We start from the raw sequence: 24918 nt of genomic DNA, 5'->3' as shown, positions 1-24918 counted from the left end.
GAGGATCAGACATGGCTCTCGGCTTTTCTGTTCTGGCATCAACTGCCAGTCACGGTACTGCTCTTTTTTTCATTTTTACACACAGCTGAAAAAAGAGAACACACAGAAAAATCTCTACAGCAAATTTCAGAACAACCCCATTTGTCCTCACTGGTGACAACTGCTCATTTTTCTTGCCTGTTTAGCTACAAATGTGCTGAACAAAGTGAGAGAAACATCTTGCAAGACAATTGTTTTTCATCTTTTGTGTCTGAGCTTCTGTTTTACTGTGGATTTTGGCTGGATTCATGTATATTTTGACTTTGGTGGCTACATTATTTTTCATTTACACTTGTTTTGGCTCCATATTTATGTAAGATAAAATGCACTTTCTGCTGGTCATTATCACAAAATAGACCATTATGCAGTATAAGTTCATTATGCAGTAATAACGTTGCTTATATATTGATTTGAGTTTTTTATTTTTGTACAAAACAAAACATTATTTAATTGTCAATAATTAAATAATGTAACATAAAACAACCTAATGCACATTAATGGTAACAAAAAATGAGAAGAAACACAGAGTATATACTATTTAAATAAAATCTAATCATATGTGATGTGTCAAACAAAGACTTCTGGTAATGTTCTTTTACTTCATCATTAATTATACAGTAAAACATAGATTTGCTAGCAGAAAGCATACAGTTGATCATCATATATGTTAACGCACCTTAAAGTTAACAGGTGTTTAATGTAACATAAAAAAAACAAAAGTTTAAGTGTATGAGACAACTGCAAATAGCTCAATTATAAAGTTAATTCATCCAGGCCAGTAGGTGTCAGAATACCGTCCAGGGCTACACACACAAAAAAATTGCAGATGCTTCTCATTATATTAACTGATGTTTTCTGTTTTACTTGTTGTTATGTTAATTGTTGTTTTTTGTTTTGTGCAGTTGATGGTTTGTGAATGTTAAGCAATTTGCAAATAAAAACGTGCAACACTTCATTTATTAATATAAATGTATTGATAGCAGCATCACTTACAGTAAGCACAGTGATGTAATGCACTTGTGTCATCAGTAATTTATACTCAAAGCCAAAAAAGTGGCTACAACTACTTAAATGTTTCAGGAAGGAATTTATTGGTCGTACCATTAGCAATCTCATGTATCCTATAAATGTAACATAGACTGGTTTCCCACCGGCCTTCATTCCCATCTCAATGACCACTCATCCCCAACAGCACTAAAAAGATTACAGAGAGCCATCAGAGCAGCGCTTCACCGGATCTTAACCAATGCTGCAGCCGGAATTACATTTCTGTAATACATACCGAGGGATTCTCCAGCTTTTTCATCTCACTAATGGGATTAGGATAATGCAAAGGTGTGCATGCTTCTGAGGAACAGTGTGGGAGAGAGAGAGAGAGGCTTTAGAAACCACAATCAAAAGAAACACTCTCCAGTGTAAACATCTGCCTCTTTAGTCAAACGCTGCTGTTGTTGCTTAGTTTTAGTACACTTGCCTCCTCTTGGATGTGGTGTCTTTGCTCCAGCGCGAGCACTTTGCATTCTCCTCAGTCAGTTGGCGAGTGATCTTAAGAGTTCCTCTCCTATACAGCCATTTGCACTCCTCTGACTCTGTTCAGGATGAGCAGATGGAGAATTGCCTCCTTTTGTTCAGATGCAGTGTCGTGTTCGCCATTTCATTCAAGCTAAGTAGCCATATTCACTCGGAGCTGCAGATAGGAGAGCTGATTCTGAGCTACTTGTGCTTGGCTTGAGGCCAAACTCTTTTGCGTTACGGATGTTAATTCATAGTAGTGGAATAGTTGGAAAAGCTTGTGTGCAGTTGCCTTGGTTTTTAAATACAAACTTTTTTGAATGTCATTTGACTAACTGCATCTGGATTGGGCTTTTTGAGCTAGTCAGTGTGGTGTTGACAGTGACAGGCTTAAATGAATTCTGCATTTTTCACTCCCAAATGTGTTTTTTTCTCCATGAACGAACCTTGGAATAATGCTGCCTTGCTAATGGTATTATTAGGAACAATTTGCACTATGAGTGATATTGTGCCCTCTTTTCCATTAAAGGGGAGTGCTGGTGTTAGTGTGCCAGTCTTTTCATAGGTCTCTTCTACTCTCTGAATGCTGTGATATATGCGGCTAATCTCAGTGCACTAGCGAAACAGGAAGGAAAACCAGGACACCATGAGAAGTCAAGAGAAGACAAGCAGAGGTTTAACTTACAGATGATGTGTGTAATATTTTTTTATGTTAATTTTTCTCTCCTATCCAGGCTTAATATGTAGTGACAACTGTAAGAAAGCCGTTTTTGTAGGTCGATTCACCCAAAAAAGCATAAACATTGTGGCTATGTGCTCCTATCAAAAGATTGCTCTGCTTGCTTTCTATACTTTCTAATCAGTCCAACATATCAGCACTGGCTCAACAAATGGTGTGAGTATAGGGCGGGACTATCAGTTCTGACCAACCAATTGGAAACAATTTGAGAAACATGTTTGAAAACAGTCATTATTTTTAAACTCTGTTCTAATTATACCATAGTTTTGAAGAGAATTAATGTAGATTAAAGTAATGTAGAATGTAAATTAGCACCCCCATGTATAAACTGACATTCATTTTGAATATGTAAAAGACATTACAATGGTAGACAGTTTCTGCCATGGAATAAAAAAATGAAAAAAGGTAATTGTAACTTTATATCTCACAATTCTGACTTTATTTATCGCAATTCCGAGTTTACTTACAATTTTGAGGTAATATCAAACGATTCAGGTTTATGCTGCAATTCTGACTTTCTTTTTTCAGAGTTAGGTTTACATCACAGTTCAGACATCAGTTCTCACAATTTTAATGTATAAAGTCGTATTGTGAGATTTAAATTTGCATTGCGAGAAATAACTGAGTAAATTAAAAAAGTCAGAACTGATGTAAACAATTCTGAGAAATAAAGTCAGAATTTTGAGGTAAATGTCACAATTGCTCATGTTGGAAACAAGCCTCCATATAATGCTACTTAGTGAATTCCTCCATTGGGATTTGTGCCTGGAAAGTGTGCAAGTGTCATTTAGCATGCACATTAGATTCTGCCACAAATCTGATGTTGTGTTGCAGGCATCAGCTTGATGTGTTTGCACCAAAACATTCGATACACCATGGGTGGGTTATGATGGAGCATTGATATAGTTACAATCTTTTGCAAGTCCTGCGTAGGTGAAACTGTATGCTGATGTACAGCATGCTGTGCTGAGCTTTTTAAACTGGTATGTGCATAGAATGCATTTGGTCTTACGACGAGAAGCATGTGGGACGTGTATCATCTGTTCCATGGCCTCAAGCGAATAAATAGATCACCCTTATGCTGGATGTCTGAAAGCACATACTCATGATGTTCTCAGAGATGGAATGTTCGGCATTTTGGATCCATCAGATGGATGTAGACAGAAGAACAATGGAACAAGACTTTTAAAAATGCTTTTATAGAGTGCAACAGTAGTTGCCCACTTTATAAGCCATTAAAAAAAGGAATAACACTGTGCAATGTATGTGAGATCATTAATTAAGAGTGAATCACCTACAGTTCCATAAAGCATTAGAAATGGCGTAATTAAACAAAATAAAATAAAAACAAATAAATATAAATATGGTTGATTCATTATAAATATAAAAGTACAAAAAACCCATGCACATAAGCTAACAAGCTTCATTTTAGATACTCGTCCAAAAAACTAAATAAAATAAATATATAGTTTTTGAAAAGTTAAACATACAAAATTCACACAGATTCACGAAAATGACTAAATATGCTGTATTGTGCATACCAGGCCATTAGTTGATGTCACTATTTTTTATAGACTGAACATCAAACACTCATGATACACTGATACACTGATACAGCATGTGCATGGCATCAACATTTTCACAAATTGCTGTTTTTTGTAGTTTACCTGGAGATGATAAGAGTATTGTTTTCAAAAGTTTGCATTTTCAGGTCCCCACAACACCATTGTCATGTATATGAACGGTTAAATTTTTAGTTGAAAATGGTGTGTGTAAACTCCCTATGACTGCAAACAATATTCCCCTTCATTTATTAAGCTTTTTTTTTTTTTTTTTTTTTACAATGGTAATGTTTTGAGCCAGACTGCTCTTTATTCATTCTTAATTGGCAAAAAGAAGAGCTGGCTGGCTTGAAACATTACAATTGTGGCAATGTCTTGATAAATGAATTAATGTCTTAGTAAATTATTATTTGCAGTCATAGTGTGCCAACTTTTGTCTTGAAGTTAGTGTCAGCACACAGCTGTGTGAAGTAATGTCCAAATAACATGAAAAGATAAAGTTGCAGTTACAAGAATAAACACACCTTGTGCTGAGCTGACACACATTCTGGATTTCAGAAGTCTTCCCATCTCAAGGCCCCTAGCAGTCAGAGGCCCCGGCCACTGGCCCCATCCATAATTTGACCCTGACATTTACCTGACCTTTTCATTTACCAAAGAACACATCACAAAACCAGATCTAGTTAATCAGATCAGTCTTGACATACTGCTGAAAGAAAAACAACTATTTGGATCTTGAACTGGAATCTTCTGGAATTGGACGTTAAAAGTGATAAAAAATCAATTCACATCAAATTGATTTATCAATTTTACTTCCTAAGGAACATTTGGAAACTATCATGCCTCTTGCACATGCATAACACATAAGGTCCCTCTCCTTTTAGTTTTTTCACATTCCAATCATAATGGACTCCAAATTTGGATTTGGAAGTGGATGTCACCTAAATGATTCAGAAATGTCAAGTAAGTCTATGAATTATTAAAGCAACATGGGTTGTGGTGTAAATATTTCATGGTATGTGAAAGTGAGTCGGATGGGTTTGGGAAGTGAGTCCATGGTGATTGTTTATAATGATCAGTGTGAGAGATATAGGAGGAGAGATGGGAAGATGTGTTTCAGCTGGCCGTGCTTTACCCCATGCTGTCTTCTGGACCTTATGAGGGAGGAGATGATACTATATTGAGTCGTGTTTGTGATGCTACATTGCTTTCACACTAAAGACACATTACCCGCTGTGAAATTGAGATGAGGGAGAATGATACACACTTATACTCTTACTTAGCATGCATGCTTTGGATTTTTCACAATTTTTTCCACACAATAGAAAAATCACAAATGAGATCTTGGCTGTGCTTGAAAGCAGAAAAATGTTGCTTCTGCAGGCCGTATAAGGCGGTATGAAGACAAGGCATGTCTGAATCCTATGATTATCGGTCAAAAACATACATTTAAACTGACCACCAACTGCAACTTTCGGACTACTTTCCATACTCATACTGTATGTCAACAATTGGCTCATTTGAGTCTCTGTTTATTCCTCCTGAAGAAATTTAGCACAAACATCTAAGACAGATTGAAGATTAAATGAAACAGGCCAAAATGGGAACTCCAAGAAATCTTAGGGAACATTCACACAGGTTGAGTTCTTGTGTGTGGAATAAAAAAAAAAAAAATACACACTTTTTTTAAATGTCACATTTAACAACATCTTTTACCTTGACAACCAAGTTTTAGCCTTGTCATGCATGAGACAATTCAAAAGACATGAGACATTAAAACAATAAAAAAGGCAAAATGCAAAAATGCATTTTGTGTCCCTTAAGAGATTTTGAGCAATACACAAGTCTGTGCACGTCAAGCGATATTTCTCTCATCTTATGTATTTATGTATGCCTTAAGGTAAAAGCTGTATGTTTTATTCTAATGTGGCATATTTCTGAGTGAATTAGGATATTCAACAAGACAAAATGTAGGGCAGGATTTGATTTTATGCATCAGGAACTGATTGAATCCCCATTTTCTTGTGACTGGATCATGTAAATTGGTGTTACAAGAAAAGTCATTTTATAGACAGAACAAATTTTCAAAATCTGATTGAATATTATGAATGCATTCATCCAGTGTCATGCACAATAGTGTGCACTTATGAATCATGCACAATGAGACCAGCAACATGCATTAAGAAAGTAAATAAGGTCAGTTTTCATGTCATGCAGACTTTAACCCTGTAAAGCCCAACATAAGAAATACATCAGGCATGATATAGTGAAAGCATGGAGAAAGAAACGTACAATGAAATTCAGGTGATTTGCAATGTAAATCAGTACAATTATTTATAACAGACTATTTATATCAAATGCATATAAATATTAGTTGCCAGTTCACTTCTCCCAGTAATATGTCTAAGTAAGATGATAATTAGGCTAGATTTTATTGTGGAGGCAAAACATATAATGCAGTGCAATACAATGATGATTGAGAGATGAACAAATTAAAGTTCCTCAACAGCCTGATGCATCATTTGATACACACATCATTTTAACATGATTCATTTTAAGAGTAAATGTTCATCTTGAAATATTACAAAAAATATAAAAGATACTTTATAAAACTCTGTAAAGAATTCACAGCAGAAACACACGTAAACCACAACTTGAAGGGGAACATGTTTACAGTTATACTTTATTTTTATTTTAAAATGATAAACTATTAATCAGATGACAGAAGGCATGTAGTAGATTTTGTACAACATGCTTTTTAGCAAAGTTTTGATCATTTAGAGGCCTTAGAAATTCATTTGTCAAATATGCTACAGTAGGCTTTATAGGGTTAAATGTGTTTAGCGCTACTGCATGTCATGGAGCACCTGCCACGTTTTTCCATTCTCCACATTTTTCCACTGGAGATGCCAGCCATTGTTCTGAAAGAGTTAAAATCAATGTTCCTTTTCACCAGATATCCATTCCTGCAAATAAAATGCAAACACATTACCACTGTGCCTAATCAAAGTTGTGATATGATTGTTTCTCAATTAAAGGGAATTGCATCGCTCCTAAGTTGATATCCGCGTGTCAGATTTGAATAATGTGCTGTGGTTTAGAGTGGCAGAGAGGAACGAGTTTGGCATACTGATGATACTTCACTCTCACAGCCCCGCCGGGGACAGAGCACGGTGCGCTCGCCGCGTATGGGATCCATTATTCCAACCAGTATTAAACAGCTTAATGGCCCCAACTCCCAGACTTTGATTTCCAGGATGATATAATGCGCGAGGATATAGAGAGCAGGAGGAGGGGATGTGATCTGTCAGGGGGAAACATAGGGGGGAGGGGGTCAGATCTCACTCACACACACTGTGACCCATCAGCGGATGACATGTGTCATTTTGATGGAAGACTGATGGGTCAGCTGTAAGTCATTTAGAGCGGATGCAATGACAGAATGTCTCAAAGTGGCTTTAAGGAGCATTTCCTGCAGTCTTGTTACCGCAGCTGTAGAAACTATTGGACCCGGTGTGACGGTAAGAGTTTCCACATTAGAAACAGATAATGAGTGTTACTGTGATATTTCTCCTCTATTGATTATCATTACTATTTATAGCCTGGCTCTATCTGAGGAGGCATTTGTAACTGGAGCACTGGGAAAAGAGCGGCCTTTCTTCAGCCGCATTAAATAGTCCTAATAAAAATGTGGCTGTGCTCTGAATGTCGTCTCGCCTCTGTTTGTGTGTGCTGCAGGTCTCTCTGAATGCTGTGATGAGTTCCTGAGAGCTTCGTTCTCCCCGGCTGGCTGTCTTGGAAGAGCAAGGGCTCTGTTGACAGCAGTGGCACCAAGAGAAACAAACACTGACGACGGGCCATGGCTAGCGGTAACTAACCTCCTCGAATTGTGTCCAGTACTTGTCCTGTTTAGCAGAAAACTCAAACCACACATGCTTCCAAAATGAAGCGAGCTGCCTATGTGGGCAGCATTTTAAGCTGACATGCACTCGCTAATGATGTGCAAACCGTTCCAAACGTAGGCTGGATGATTATGCTGTTTTATGAGACACCTCGATATGGCAGATTTGACTGGTTATAAGCCGGTTATGAGCTGGTCCTGAGCAGGAGCTAGATGCTTAGGACCAGCACATGGCAAGCTTAAACCAGCTCAAGACTAGCTTAAACCAGCTCATGACCAACTAAGGGCCATCTTAAACCAGCTCAAACCAGCTGCCATGCTTCAAAACATACCTAACCAGCATATGCTGTTTTTTTCAGTAGGGTTTTTCAGGAACGTTTGCTGGGAAGGTAATGTTTAGACCCCTTGAAGCTTTAACTGAACACTCTTGAACTAGAGTATAATCTAAATCCATGCACAACTGATGCAACCGACCTGTGAAGCAAAGCATAGCAGCCACATTTTGCTGAATGACAGTGCAGGTGTTTAGCCAGTGTGTGTTTTAAAGGTACTTGTCATTTTGCATGAGTGCCTAATGGACTGTATTGTCTTTTGCAGCAGCAGACGGCATCGGCAGTTTGGGAACCGAGCAGAGCCACATCACCGTTCCCGTGGCCGATCCCAGCGCCTGGGCCACTGCCATGAACAACCTGGGCATTGTGCCGATGGGCTTAACCGGGCAGCAGCTGGTATCAGGTAAAGCCCTGTGCCCTCCTCCAGTGTGCTAATCCTGCTGTTTTATCCATGGCTCTCCCTGCTCTTCCCTTTCACGGCAGGGGAATAAAAAGCAGATATTAATCCGGGGTTCCCATATTTCCCCCTCTGGCAAGCAGCACAGGCACCAGCCTCTCCAGCCAAATATTTGACCTTTAGAAGCAACACTACACATTGGATATTTCATTGAAGCATGTTACAGTTTGTTGAACTTTATTCTTCGGCCGAGATACTGGATTGTTGGAGCTCTGAAAAGCTCATGTCCTGGCGGGATGGTGGCACCCACCACTTTCTTGCCTGGAGCCCTGAGCACTCGTCTCAATCCTCCCAACTGACTGAAGCTTTGTAGAGATGTTTGTCAGAGAACTGGACTGCTTTCCTCATTGCTGTCTCTGATTGGCCAGTGATCGTCAGCAGCCATCTGCAATCATAACAGCTCTGCTGCTTTTGTAAATGTTAGCTGCACAGAAATTGTCTCTTATAATCGTGATTTTATCTCAAATAAGCTGTGGATGCAGTGAGTGGACTAACGGAGTGATTGACAGTTTGTTTTCTCCATACACTGGCAATTCACCTCTCTAGCTTTGACAGCACTCATGAGTGGGAGTGGAAGTAGTTAAACTATAGTCAAGCTACACTTTTGAAGAAGTAAGCTGTCAACTACAATGAAACTATTAAAGTGAGCAGTATCTTCAAGGGTTCCCACAGGCCCTGAAAAGTTTTTGAAAATAAACATACAGGTCCTTGAAAGTGCTTGAATTATTTATTTTTTTTCTGGAAAAAAATCCATATTATTCCCTCTGGTTCACTAATGTGTTATTTCGCCAACACTTTGTGTCCTATGCATACTAGCTTGCTTGATTTACATTAGTTACGCTCATTTAGTTACGTTAAGTGTTACTTCGTGTTGTATGTTGCCATGACGTTCACACGTGCAGAAAACTACTACGATAGTACCTCAACATGTCACAGAGACATCGTGAAATTACTGTTGAATTGCTTTGCTTGTTAAGATAATGTAAACCCATGAGGCAAGAAAAAAGCGTATTCATATATTTTAAAACTTCTGGTTACAGTACATGAGCCTAAGCTCTTTTCAATAAAATCCATGCAAAATAGGGTTGCTAACTGTTCAGTATAATACGGAATTGTCCTGTATTTAAGGCATCAGAGAAGCGTTCCGTATGAAAGATATACGATTGTCCCGTATTCGTAGGTATATGCTGTATGACCATCTAGACCATACAAATAACAAATGAATCATTCTTTTTGCTCTAATTATTGTTTGAATTGCGAACATAGCCACTCAAGGAAGGCTTTAAGACCTTGCAGAATCTTCTGCCGGCTGGACGCTCCCACTTCACTTGTGCTAACGGCAATCCCCTTCACCATCCGCATTTTGATTTTGCCAAATCAGTTTGGGTGAATGCAAAGAAAGTAATTATCAATCATAAGCTAAACATCCAGCTAGGCAAGAAAACATGCAATCTACCTGAGGGAAGACGTCTTTAAGTTAATGTTGTTAAATAGAGAAACAAAATTACACATTTTTAAAACTGTAACTTCTAGCATATTCCTAAACCTGGACCTCATTAATATTGAAGAACAAATTCAAGCACCAAAATTAGCCCACACACTCCAAGTTCTCTTTAATTTAAAAATATTCATTTTCATGAATTCATAGGCTACATTGTTGCAATAACATTTTAGTTCAAAATTTTAAATGTCATTGTTTGAAAAATTCTTTATTGATTGAAATTTCATAGATATTCAGTTGTTATACTTTCAAATTTTAAATTATTTTATTTTATTTTATTTCACAGTATATTCACCTCCTAAATTACTAAACTTGTGCAGTCACAATTCTACAGTGGTAGAATTTACTCAGGCCAATGCTTTGTGTATAATTTATAAAGAAAATTGTATGACAATAAACTTTATTTTTAAAATAATTGTACATAGGTTAAGCAAAACAAATGAAAAAAAAAAAGCTTTTTTGCATAGTTGTGTTTGACACATGAAAACTGTAACAATGTATCTAAGGTAACATAATGTAACCTTGCTCTCACTGGAAATGTGTCTCCACATTAAGTCCTTGAATTTGATGGTATTGGACCTGGAAAGTCCTTGAAAGGTCCTTGAATTTGAAGTTAACCAAGGTGTGGGAACCCTGATCTTCATATCTAAATATGGTGATATGACTTATAATTTGAGCTAGGGTGTCAGTGTATACTCTAGTTAAATTAAAACTACAGTACTAATACATAATGCTACATATACAAACAGTAATGAACATCAGTAAATATTTTGCTCAGTATGTGTTTGATTATTTCACTCCTTACTTGCTTGCAATACAAATGTGCAATATTTCTCTCCTCATTTGCTTGCAATACAAATGTGACTATAAAAACAGCCCAGCTTTTTGAAAAAAGTAATATAGTCTGCAAAATTAATAAATGTACACTACCATTTATAACGGTTTGATGAGATTTAAAGTTTCTTATGCTCACCAAGGCTATTTTTATTTGATAAAAAAATGCAGTAAAAATAGTAATATTGCGAAATACTATTACAATTTAAAATAACTGTTTACTATTTTAATATATTGTAAAATGTAATTTATTTCTGTGATCAAAGCTGAATTTTCAGCATCATTACTCCAGGCTTCAGTGTCACATGATCCATCAGAAATCATTCTAATATGATAATTCGCTGCTCAAAAAATATTTCCTATTATTATAAATGTCGAAAACCTTTTTTACGGCTTTTTTGAGGAAATCATTATGTATATTTTTTTCAGGATTCTTTAATAAATAGAAAATCTTTAAAATCATTTATTTGAGAAAGTTATAATTTAACTTTTTAACATTCTAAATGCTTTTACTGTCACTTTTTGATTAATTCAGTGCATCCCTAATGAATAAAACTGAATTTTTAATCATGCAAAACTAAAAAAGTTAGTAGCATTGCTACTTTTTTGCTAACTATTCCCTAGAACTGACTCTCTTGTCAGTTTTTCAGACTAATAAAGTCTCTCCTTGGTTTGGATCCTATTATAATTACTATCACGCTAGGGAAGCCATGGATTGAGGCATATTAGGCTCAGATTAAAATGCATGAGCCGATATTTCAGATCATGATTATTTATGAGAATTTGGGAAGGCACAAGTCATTTGACTTGCATATAGGTTTACTTTTTTTTTGTTCTTGGATGATTTCAGAAATGAAAAGAATGAATATTAAAACTATTATCCTCAGCTTCTGAGCTAAAGCCTCTGGTAATACGCCAAAGCTGAAAGAAACACTTCCAGCAATTCATACGAGGATTTTACATACGGTATCCTCTTTCTTTCTGTGTTTCTTTCACACATGTAGTACACACAGGCTACCAGCGATATGCCTCTAGATACCTAAAAGAGGATTTTGTCACACGAGCATAAATGCTAGCCTTTGAGAACAAACAGGCTGGATCGTCTCTGGCTCCAGAAAGACTTTAATGACGCTGACAGAAATTCCAGCTTCAACGGAATGATTGGAAAAGATTTGCCTGGTTTCTGTTCGAAGATAACAGATTATGCCGAAATAACCTCTGAGTCTTTGTTTTAATTTCCCTCAGCATGTTTCCAGGCACACTTCAGCATCACACATATTGCTTATGACACACACACACAGCTTCTATTTTGTCCCGTATCTGCTCATAAATTTGCTGCTCGCAGAGCAGATGCCCACTTGCACAATTTGTCCTCGCAGGCAGTTTCATTCTCAGTATTTCAACACATTTTCTATTGATTATAAATGTTTATTTGCACCAGCTCATTAGAAGACATGCTTTGTGAGAATTTTCTTTTTATATTTTTCTTGTGGCTTTATCCCACTGGATTGATAAAGCACTACAATGAATAGTGCTCTAAATATAGATGATTTTCCTGCAGTTATGAAGTTGCTTTTGTTGCGGCTCCATTGTGAGAGTTTTACACAGAGCATGCTGGGAGATTTAGGTTGAGAAATGGTGTAAGCCCTGAACGTATGAATGCACAGATTTACACAAGATTCACCAAGGCTGCTTTAAGTGGCTTAGAAGAAGAAGAAAGAAAGGGAGAATAAAATCCAAATCATGCTCCACCAGAAACAGTTGCATGCTGTCGCGATGACCTATTTAACTATTGCACTGTAATGACAAAGAAACATCTTCCTGAGTGCTGTTTATGGAAGCACTAGGAACTGGAAACATTTATGTGAATACAGCCAATGAGAGCGTTCATTTTTATTATATTTATTTAATAATTTATTTTTGGGGAAAAGTACTGATAAAAAAGGTATCTTTATTTTTATTTTTTTTAAATGTCTGATGCCAATATTCTAAATATCTCCTGATTATATTATTATTATTTTTTTTTAATAATGATCAATATTCATTTAAAAGTGACTGAAAACATTTAAGTGGGGTCATTAAGGGCGTTTTTATCACTAACTATAAGAACCCAGTTGTTATACATGTATTGATTACATATTTACGTACACTGAACACATTCTAGGGCTGCACAATTAATTTAAATAAACTCAAATTCACAATATGCTTTAGGGCAATTATCAAACTGTAAAAGCTGTAATTTTATTTAGATAACCATTTGCACGGCGTTTTTTTTTAAGTGAAGTGTTCTTTTGCAAGTGGTGATTTAACATTTAAAAACTAAGACATTTAAAAAAATCATAAAAGTAGAATTGTATTTTTTTTCATAATAATATGTTTTTAATTTTACAGTGAAATATTGCAATAGTAATATTTCTTATTTTGTTTACTATTTTAATCTAATAATAAAAACAAGAATAATTTTACATTATTATTATTATTTAATAGCTTAAGTTTTTAATAGAACCTAAGCAGTACATGTTAAATGTAGGTTTGTTGTGTGACTCAGTGCTGCTAGAGTTATTCACTGTCATTTCGGGTGCTTTGGATAATTATGCATATTAGCTGTGGTGAGCAATGACTGGAAATCTTTCAAGCCCAAAAAAAGCGAGACTGTAAAAAACAGCTGAGACAAATTTCCTTGCGGATTATATATTTGGACTGCAAGGCCTGGGGCTGCTGGGGCTGGCATCTTGCATTTAGTAATGCTGTTTGTGATGGGCTCTGATTAATGCCGTCTCACCTCTGAAATGATGAGAAGCTGCGTCCTGTAGGAACTAAATGTTTCGCAAGCTGCTGACTTCGTAGTGAATCCAAATTTAATGGAAAGCAGATAATAATGACAAATAAAACCTGAAGCAGGTTTTTGGAAAAGAAACAAGAGCTGTGAGCCAAAGGATTGAGTAGTCCTTGAATCATTCTGACTGAAGAAAAACAACATTAAGAAACGATAAATGTGAAGGCGTGTGTGTAATTTACCTGTTTACATTTTGATTTGGGTTTTGCATGGATCTCCTGATGCATTTCACATGTTTGCAGCCGCTGGGAGATTTATGGATCATAATTTTCATCATCTCTTTCCCCAGCAAGGGATTCGAGATTTTCTTCCAGTTCAAGCATCTCTTGGGTTAGATTTAGTGTTCTCCATTGTATTATGTCACTACAGGACAAAGTAAGCGGGACTGTCCCGATTAAGGTTGAAATATTACAACAGTGTGAAAATACTCAACTTTCAGTAACTGAATAATGTTGAGGAGAGAGGTGTTGGTGAAAGTGTTGAAACTGTAGTTTGTCAAGCTACAAGCTAGACATAATGTTAATTTAAACAAGCTGCTAACAAAGAGTTTTTGTTTCTACATCAAACTATGTTAAGTCTGCCTAAGAGGGAAAAAGCTACACTGTTTTGAAAGCAGTTGACCTACTGTCAAGCTACTGATAACAGTAAATTAAGTTAAGCTCAGGCCTTTTAGTTTAGTTTTAGTTTTAGCAGTCCTACTGATACTATTTTAAAAGTGCTCTCTTCACAGTCAGCCATCATTAAAGGAATAGTTCACACAAAAATGAACATTTGCTGAAAATTGTCTCACACTCACGCCATCTTATATGTTGATTAGTTTGTTTTTTCATCAGAACAGATTTAGAGAAATTTAGCATTATTTCACATGCTCACCAATGGATGCTCTGCAGTGACTGTGTGCCATTAGAATGAGAGTCCAAACAGCTGATAAAAGCATCACAATAATCCACAAGTAATCCACATGACTCCAGTCCATCATTTACTGTCTTGTGAAGTGTAAAGCTGCATGTTTGTAAGAATCAAATCCATCATTAAGATGTTTTAACTACAAACCAATGCTTACAGCTGTAATACGAGACCGCATTATTGCTTTCTAAAAAGTTGTCTCGTCTGAATCAGGAGAGAAATATGCAAAAACAGTCCAAAACTGTGTCTGTGGATTTTAATGTGAGAGGACAACAGGAGATCAGCATTTTCACTGGAGGATTATTAGGAACTGTGGACTGGTATATTCTCCCAAAGCGAAGGTTTAAAGTAAAAACTCCTTAATGATGCATTTGTTTCTAACTGCTTCTCACTTCACACGATGTTAAAGTTGACCTATGTATTTTAAGATGTAAAATAAATCTCTGATGTGTGTGTATGTAAAGTTTTAGCTCAAAATACCCCACAGATAATTTTTTTTTATAGCTTGGTAAAATTGCCATTTTTAGGGTATGAGCCAAAATGCGCCGTTTTTGTGTGTGTCCCTTTAAATGCAAATGAGCTGGTGCTCCCGGCCCATTTACAGAAGAGAGCGGAGCTTCAGGACCTCATGCTCCGGCATACAAATATTAGTACAAGCCTGTTATCTTTACTTGGTTTAAGAGTCAGTCATCTGATTGTCATGTGCATAATAAATATGCATTTATGAATTACACAGACGAGGAGCATGATGTGATAAAAATAGCGACAGCTGGACTCATTGTACCTTAGCATGCTATCACAAACTTTATAAGTCACATTTGTGATTATGAGCTCGAACAATTTAAGCGGTTGACTTAACATTGCTTCCATATGCAATTTTTAACTACCACATTCCTATTTACAATCATTCTGGAAGGCAGCACCAGTGAAAACAGGCAAAGATAATAGTAGCTTTAGCAACATTAGCCTTACAGAGTGCCAAGAAGCTCTTTCAGAAAGGCAGTTGGAAAACAAAATACGACTCCTATGTTCATGGGTGCATCCCAATACAAGCAAACCACATTGTAATGCTGCTTTGGTGCTGACATTGTCCAGCAGCTACAGCAAGAAAACAGTAATGGCGGACTGCTGCTTCTCACTCAGGGCTGTATCTTTGCTAATAGGGCAGAGAGCGTTACAAATGGGCGTTTTCCCTTCGGTGACATATACAGAGGGAGAATCTAAAACCGCTCGTTTGGAGAGATTGGGATTATAAAAAAAAAAAATGAGTGGGTGGATTTGTGCTATTATAGGCTGTTTGTTTTCACACACTGAGGCCACACAACTGTGTTCAAACACCTTTTAAAAGTGATTTTTGCATAATAGGTCCCCTTTGATTGATGGACTGGGGTTGTGTGCACATGTGGACAAATAAATGAATAAATAAATAAAAATGCTTTTATTAGGCCAGTATTAAGACTGGAATTTTCATCTCATGTGAGTGAAGATTTTAAACATATTTTACACTAAGTAATACTCATTTCTCTGTATGTCAAGCTGTTTTAATGAGAACAAATTACTGAGTGTTTATAAGTGGTTCAGCACAGTAATTATAATGAACTGAACATGACCTTATTAGTTAAGAGGCCTTATTTGTAAGACAAAACACATTTTCTCATTTTCATAGATATGTCAACATTTCTTTATTTTTTTATAAAGAACATTATATATATTCTTTTACAATGTAGTAGTGGAAACACCTTTTAGATACAAACAGTGAAAGCGCAGCTTACAGGGCTTCAGATTTTCAATGCAGGATTGCAAAAGCAAGCTCTCAATAACCTCACTTTTGAGTGTTAATATGAATGCATTTTGACTTTTTAATTGTAAATGTAACATTTTTACTTTAGAAATTTAAAAAAAAGAGGTTTAAGATACCTTCTGATTAGTCCTTCAACATGATCAGGACACTGAGAAAATTGTTATTAAACAGGCTGCTTCACAAAATCTGATTGTTTTTATGGTTGTGTTTAGAGCAGACTCATGTTTATGAATCGGCATATAATAAAGTAGGTAGGCTAAGTGAATATTGAATATTGAAGCCATTTTAAGACATGAAAAAGCGGATTATCAAAGATGAGTTTTAAGAAATAAGTATAATAATTGAGTCATTTGCAGGGGGAAACTGAAACTGAACAGATTTATTTGTTTTGTATGTTTTTATGTGTTTTATGAATTCTATGTACACTGAACAAAATTCTGAGGTCTGCGGTTCTGAGGCCGGTTGGATGTACTGCCAAATTCTCTGAAAGACCTTTGGAGACAGCTTATGGTAGAGAAATGAACATTCAGTTCACGGGCAACAGCTCTGGTGGACATTCCTGCACTCAGCATGCCAATTGCATGCTCCCTCAAAACTTGCGACATCTGTGGCATTATGCTGTGTGATAAAACTGCACATTTTAGAGTGGCCTTTTATTGTGGCCAGCCTAAGGCACACCTGTGCAATAATCATCCTGTCTAATCAGCATCTTGATATGCCACAGCTGTGAGGTGGATGGATTATCTCGGCGAAGGAGAAGTGCTCACTAACACAGATTTAGACAGATTTGTGAACAATATTTGAGAAAAATAGGACTTTTGTTTACATAGAAAAAGTCTTAGATCTTTGTGTTCTGTTTTTGAAAAATGGGGGCAAAAACAAAAGTGTTGCATTTATAATTTTGTTCAGTGTATGTACAATATAAAGTGTGCATGCAGGTGTAGGACTTCTGTCGTGGTTTACAGTGCACACGGTTTACTGCACAAATCCAATGCGTTCCGGTCTCAGATCCTGTGCGGCTTAGTGTGATGAAAGCTCATTGAAGAAGAAACTAATCTTTAGTAGATTTTCTGGGTTTTGTCGTCTGCAGTAAGAGCAGTGACCTGGTCTCTTCACATCTCCGCTGGTCTTTCACCAGCTTTGCTCTTACTTCTTTGGCTTCTTTGTGGTTGTGCTCAGATGGTTCCAGTGCCGAGGTCCAAATCAATGACTCTTTCTGTTTCATTCTCCAGACTCCATCTGTATACAGAGTTTTGACCCCAACCTTGGCATCATCACCCCAATCAATCCTATGATGGCTGGCATCAGTCTGGTCCCCCCCCATCCTGTGGCAGCAGAACTTCCTGTTATTAAGGAAATCATCCACTGCAAGAGCTGCACACTTTTCCCGCAGAATCCTAGTAAGCATTTTACAGCAACCTACCGCAGCACAATTATTAGAGCTTTCACCATAAAAGATGAACGTAGCCAACCCTTATTTACTTCTACTGATGTCATGGTAAATATATGAAGTGCAGTCTGTGCCATTTTGAATGACCTGTGACTATGTGGTAAAATGTTCCACTGAAAGACCTGTAACTTTATGCCAGATGTTTTACAGTTACTGAAATCGCAACAACCACAGGACAGTGTTTATTAAATGCTCCAATGTGGAAAATCAGTGAAAGACAAAATATTAAACCTGTAGAGCTTTTGTCCTAAATACTATAAATGTAAATTAACCCTAAAACAGTTAATTTTATCCACATGGACTGCACACTGCATAAGAATCTAATTACTCCAATTCATATTCTTATTCTTGTTAATGGAAATAAATTAATGATAATTCATCAATGTAATGTCAATATAAGGTGATATATAAGATTTTCAGTCTGGCCTTGGATTTCTGACTTTTCTCTGTTTTCCAAAATATTCCAGAAAGTATTGTTTTTTTAATCATCTGAAACCTGCTGCAACTTGTATTCCAAAGTGACTTATATAATGTAATTCGCAGCAAGCATACCAAAGATGCACAAAAAGCACACACATTTAGGTTTTCAATGAATTACAGATGTACCTAAGCCCAAGTTTATGTGTTCCCACACACTGGTATTATCAGTTTCGATTTAAGTAAATTTGTTTAAGTTTGGTTTTTATAATAAACGATGTTTATAATGAATGTCACTATAATTTATGATTGCTTTAGCCATATTCATTTCTGTTTTGAAGTGGAGTGAGGGAAACTAAAATAAGCTCCATATTTTTATTGTTTGTAATCAACGTTTCTTTTTATTTACCAATATTTTACATTATTTTTTAAATCTAATAAAATGTGACCTATACATTGATCTATCTATGGATTTGATGCACTATTTGATCAAAATTTTGAGAATCAGGTACAAATGATTTTTTAAATAAAAATTCCAGAAATGTTATATAAAAAATTAGCAAGTTAATGTGGGGGAAAAAATTTGTTAATTTGATCTATGTCATGTTTAGTCATGCATTATGAGTGCAGTAAGACATCTTTGTGGATTCTGCAGATCTTCCTCCTCCCTCCACGAGAGAGAGACCTCCAGGGTGTAAGACGGTGTTTGTTGGTGGCCTTCCGGAGAATGCAACAGAAGAGATCATCAAAGAAGTGTTTGACCAGTGTGGAGAGATTGTTGCCATCCGCAAGAGCAAGAAAAACTTCTGCCACATTCGTTTTAGTGAGGAGTTCATGGTGGACAAGGCCCTCTACCTCTCTGGTGTGTCCTTGTTTTTTGTTTTGTTTTTTTTTTCTTTTTGTTTTGTTTCATTCTGTTTCGTTAGGAAACCTATTTTGTTTAATTTCTCTACCTTTTGTTGGGGTTATGTTTTGTTACTGACTGATAATTTTTTTTCTACCTCTTTGGCATCTCTTTGTGTTTCGTTTTGTTTAATTTTGTTTTGTTCAGTTTGTTTTGTTTCTCTACCTTTCTAATGTTTTTTTATTTATTTATACTAGTAAATGTTTGTTTTGTTTTGTTTTGTTTTGTTTGTTTTTTGTTTGGTTTTGTTTTGTTAGGGAACTGATTACGTTTTCTACCTCTTTGGTGTGTCATTGTGTTTTGTTTTGTCTGATGTGTTTTTATTTATACAAGTAAACATTTGTTTTTTTAGGGGACTGATTGTTTTTTCTACATTTCTGGTGTGTCATTTTATTTTTATTATTATTTATCAAAAAAAAAATTCATTATGGAGCTCATTGTTTTGTTTCTTTACCTCTCTGTTGTGTTTTTTAATATATATGTCATTTCTCTTGTTATATAGTAATAGATAATAACATAGTAGGAAAAACCATACATCTTGCATTTATCTTTGCTGAAAAGTCCACTTAAATCAGCTCCCAGTCAGCTAGGTACAAGTGCATAAGCAACATCTGATGCATATGCTGCAACATACATGCAACATAGCATGAGCGGATGTACTGTTTTGTTCAGCAGGGGCTTTTATTTATGTTGCAGGAAGGAACATCTTAGAATGAAGCAAATGCTAATTCACATTCAATATGTTTATTTTAGTGAACTGATAGTTGATATATTAAAGCAGCCTGTATGAGAGCTCTGTTTGCTGAATAATGTTTGTTGTCCTAGGTTATCGGATGCGCATTGGCTCCAGCACTGATAAAAAGGATTCGGGCCGCATACATGTAGATTTTGCTCAGGCGAGAGATGACTTGTATGAGTGGGAGTGCAAACAAAGATTGCTGGCACGAGAGGAGCGGCACCGACGGAAAATCCAGGAGGACCGGCTGAGACCTCCATCACCTCCTCCCATAATGCACTACTCTGAGCACGAGGCAGCTCTTTTGGCTGAGAAACTGAAAGGTAAGCTTTCCCACAGACTGCGGTGCCATGATCTCATCTAGCCTTTAAAGCACAGATTTGTCATCATTAATCTAATGCCCAGAGAAATTTGGGTTCTTAGGAAAAGCTTCAAGGCAGAACTTTTATGCTTCTTATAAAGGCAGAGTGTGGTAAAATGACCTACGCCGCCAGGTCTGCCTTCCTTCAGACGTTTTGCAGCTGTCCTCAACTGATCTCTGATGATGTGACGGACATTAATGAGTGGCTACATAGTTTTGAGGCTTTTACGCTTCAGTCCTCTTTCCTCTCTGCAGCTGCCAGCCTAACAGCCCCAGCTGTTGTTTATTCTGTGAGACTGGTGTGTTTATATGATCAGCTAGTTCCATTCATCAGCTTCAATGAGACCAATGATTGCCAATCAAGTGAACACTGAGTACCAGGCTTCTGGAAAGCCAAAAGGTTTCCCAAGGTTGACTAAATAGTTTTCATTTGATTTTAGCGTGCTTAAAATGGGCTTTGGTTGATTCTAGTCTAGAAATCAGATATTGTGCAAGAGTTTGCTTGTAGACTACTTTATCATAGCATTGAAGACCTATAGTAGTGCCCTTTAAATAGGGTTTTATTTGAGCTTCATCTTTGTCTCAGATGTTTATCCTAAAATTGTTGAGATGACATCAAATTAAATCTGTGAATAGAAGCTCAGATCATTTTATCTTTCTTCTGAAACTGTACCAGAGACAGGTGTGAGACTTAAATATCCAATTTTCCCTTCATGTAATGTCATTATTGTCTATAAGAACCAAATGGGACATAGTTACATTTTATAATTAGACTTTATTTAAAGGGGTCATCTGATGCGACTTTTACAAGCTGTTTGAACTGAAATGTGTGTTGGCAGTGAGTGTACACAACCACCCTAAAATGATAAAGGTCCACCCAGTGTGGGTTTTTTTTTCACGGAGTGTCTATTTACTCTAAGTGCAAATAGCCCGCCTTGTTGGCAGAAGCTAGCTTACACTACTGTAACTCCGCCCACCAACGTGTGATTCAGCTAGTCAAGATTACAAAAGAGAGTTGCTAATCATCAGCTCTAGTAGCACAGATGGTAAAACATGTATTGTACTTATTTTGACTTGATCGACCCAGGTTCGAATCCGCCTTTTGGCAAACTCTTTTTCTCCCTTTTCAAATTTCAAATCACATCAGAAAAGCATTTATTTTCAATGAAAATGAAGTAAATAATCAAAAAGTTGAAAATAAAGTATCGGGTAGGGTAAAGGTAGGTGTAAGGAGGGCTTATTGTCCCAATAAGGTGGCATCCATTTAATAATTTGAATTAAAATAAAAAATTTACACTCAATAAGTTATTATTTCATACTGTTTTATAATGTACTACAATACTGAGGTGCAGATAATTGCCACTATTTGCAATAAGTAGTATAAATCCTGCTATTTTAACAAAGTAAATACACTCTCAGAAATAAAGGTACAAAAGCTGTCACCGGGGCGTTACCTTTTCAAAAGGTATACTTTTGTACCTATTGGGTTCTAATATGTACACTTTAAGTACTAATATGTATCTTTAAGGTACCAAAATGGACCCTTAAGGTACAAATATGTACCTTTTGAAAAGGTACAGCCCCAGTGACAGCTTTTGTACCTTTATTTCTGATAGTGTAGAAGAAATCACAACAGCGTCTCTACTTCCTCCGCAAACTGAGGAGAGCCAGAGCCCCACCCCCATCATGTACACCTTCTACAGAGGCACCATTAAGAGCATTCTGACCAGCTGCATCACTGTGTGGTATGGCGCCTGCAACGCGTCCGGCCGGAAGACTCTGCAACGCATAGTGAGAGCAGCTGAGAAGATCATTGGTGTCTCTCTCCCCTCCCTCCAGGACATTTATGGAACCCGTCTCACTCGCAAAGCCCTCTGCATTGCAGGTGATCCCACTCACCCGTCACACAGCTTCTTCAGTCTGCTGCCATCAGGGAGGAGACTGCGGAGTCTCCAGGCCAGGACCAGCAGACTGAAGGACAGCTTCATCAATAAGGCTGTAAGGAAGCTGAACTCGCTCCCGAACTTGCCCCCCCATCCCTCTTCCGCCCCAGGCACCACTGAACTATGAACCCCCCCCCAAGATCCCACATCTCCAGGTCCTTCCACCCCCTCTCCCACTAACATACGATGACATGCACCAGTCACTTTGTGCAGCATTGGTCTGCCCACTACCTCATTCACCATGGAACTGACGTCATTCTACCACCTTATCAGTCAGTTTAAATAAAATAACTGCTCTTGAGCCCTTTTGTCACTTTAATCAGACTGAATAAGCTTTTTTTATGGACTAAAAATATTTTTATCTGCACTGTTTGTTCACTGGTTTGCACTCTATCTGCCATGTGCCTTGCACTGCCTTTATTTAACCTTATTTTATTTTTTTTATTATGTCTTTTTTTACATTCCCTTATTGTATAGTTATATCTTATATTTTATATTTGATCTAGATTTTTAGGCTCTACTGTTAGTGTTATCTGTATGCACCGGGGGTCTGAGAGTAACTAAATTTCGATTCTCTGTATGTATGTACTGTACATGTGGAAGAATTGACAATAAAGCAGACTTGACTTGACTATAGCTATTTGCACTTAGTGTAAATAGCATCTATCGCTAAGAAAATATTTACAAATATGCAATTTGTGCCTTTTTTTTTATTCTCGCGAAATTATTTCCCTTTCTCAAGCCATTCTCAGATTCTTGGCTGTGTTACGTCACACAGACCAAGGCCCCTCCCACAATTGTTGATTGACACTAGCGTTTTACCTTAGATCTGCCCTGAGTGAGCTGTCATCAGTCTGCTATTTTTTTCGAGTGAGTATAAGTTTTTCTATGTATCTTTGAAAATCGCCTTTCCTAATAACGTGCTAGTTAGCAAGTTATGCAGCTAAAGTAAACAGTATAATGAGAACTGTGGAAGAGAGGGGCGGGTTGACAGAGCTCATTAGCATTTAAAGGAACATGCATTAAAACGGGTTGCTGAAAACAGAGCTGATTTTGAGAAGGTAAAAAGGGTGTTGTTTTACACTACCACTGAGAAATTTTAACCAAAGTATGTTATAGAGGTAGCACTTTATTTTACAGTCCTGTTCCCCATGTACATACTATGTACTTATTATATTAATTACAATAAGGTAATAACTTGGTACTTACCATGAACATTCCCCCTAAACCTAACCCTACCCCATGTAGTTACCTTATATTATCAGAACTTTCTTAGGTAGGTACACTGAAAGTACACTGTAAGTACATGTACTGTATGTACACATACTGTGAAAATGGGCATCCGATGACCCCTTTAAGGTGTCCTTGTTACAGTGTATTTTACATTCATGTACTGAGTAATATTAATTAACTACATGTACTTACTACATGGGTAGGGATAGGGTTTGGCTAGGGTTATTTGCATGTAATTATGCATAATTTATTGTTATTACAATTATATTATAGAAAATACATGTAAAATGTGTAACAAGGACACCTTAAAATAAAGTGTTACCTTAGGGGCTGATTGTTTTGTTTTGCTAGGGGATTTTTTTAGGGGCCTGATTTTTGTGTGTGTTAGGGGAATGATTTTTTCTTTTTTGTTTTGTTAGGGGACTATTTGTTTTGTTTTGCTTTGCTAGGGGACTGCCTTTTGTTGTTGTTGTTAGTGGCCTGATTTGTGTGTGTGTTTGTGTGTGTGTGTGTGTTAGGGGAATTATTTTTATTTTATTTTTTTTCTTAGGGGACTGTTTGTTTTGTTTTATTTATAATTTTCGTTTGTTTGTTTTGTGTTAGGGGACTGATTTTTTGCTTTTTTTGTTTTGTTTTATTTTGTTGGGGACTGATTCTTTGCTTTGTTTCTTTTTTGTTTGTTTTGTTATGGGACTGATTTTTTTCTCTACCCTTCTTTCCTTCTACTGGTGTGTCTTTGTTCTTTATTTATGCATGTAAATGTTTGTTTTGTTTCCTTTATTTAAAATAATATATTATAACTTAAACAGTGAACACTCAATACTCCAATTTGGGGTGTGGCGACGGTGAGGACATTTTCCTAATGTCCTAAAATAAATTCTTAAAATAATTGGCGGGTGTTTGTTTTTAGTTGGTTTTAGTTTTCCCTCTTTTCCTCACTTTCCTTCACTTTTAAAAGCAATTCAAAAAGAATTCAATTCAAGCAACAACAAAATAAAACCTAGAACATAGAACTTTTATTAACAAAATGAATAAAAAATACACCATGTTATATGCGAAATATAAAATAAATAACTTACACAAAGTTTAGGTATACAAAACTGGAGATCAGTAAACACTGTGGAACCAAATAAATAAGAAACTTACCTTTATTAGCAAAACAAATAAGTAAGCTTGGAAACATGGCATACTTGATGTAAAATTAAGAAAAAAAATACACAGTTTAAATAAATAAAAATCAGCAAACACCGTTGAACCAAGTAAATAAGAAAGTTTAAAAAAAAAAAACTTCCAATATCACCTTAGATAAATAGCAGAAGTCAACAGGCTTTTCAAAAATCCAGAATATTTTTGCATGTCATTTTGGAACTCTTTTGCCATCGTCTTGTCGTCTCACCATTCTCTTCTTGTCAGCTTCTCCTCACGTGATAAATTAAATCTGATCTGTGATGCGA

At 36.5% G+C, this 24918-nt stretch overlaps 1 protein-coding gene across 3 annotated transcripts in view; it reads left to right on the top strand.

The window, feature by feature from the left end:
- The window catches only part of LOC109096245 (ecto-NOX disulfide-thiol exchanger 1-like), a 97947-nt gene that overhangs the window by 47503 nt on the left and 25526 nt on the right, over positions 1–24918 (top strand). Inside the window, exons 1-6 of one of the 3 annotated variants that reach the window (XM_042730818.1) lie at positions 7233–7373; positions 7591–7721; positions 8351–8488; positions 17653–17820; positions 18943–19149; positions 20017–20250. In XM_042730818.1, the coding sequence (XP_042586752.1) occupies positions 7712–7721; positions 8351–8488; positions 17653–17820; positions 18943–19149; positions 20017–20250 (757 nt within the window). In that variant the 5' untranslated portion in view covers positions 7233–7373; positions 7591–7711. Of the gene's footprint in view, positions 1–7232; positions 7374–7590; positions 7722–8350; positions 8489–17652; positions 17821–18942; positions 19150–20016; positions 20251–24918 lie in introns of those variants that run through there. The other 2 variants (XM_042730819.1, XM_042730817.1) reach the window with 2 other exon arrangements.

Source organism: Cyprinus carpio, chromosome B9 (genome assembly GCF_018340385.1).
Source record: "Cyprinus carpio isolate SPL01 chromosome B9, ASM1834038v1, whole genome shotgun sequence".
Lineage (NCBI taxonomy): Eukaryota > Metazoa > Chordata > Actinopteri > Cypriniformes > Cyprinidae > Cyprinus > Cyprinus carpio.
The sequence above is the reverse complement of the archived record's forward strand: the minus strand, read 5'-3'. Positions and strand labels throughout refer to the sequence as shown.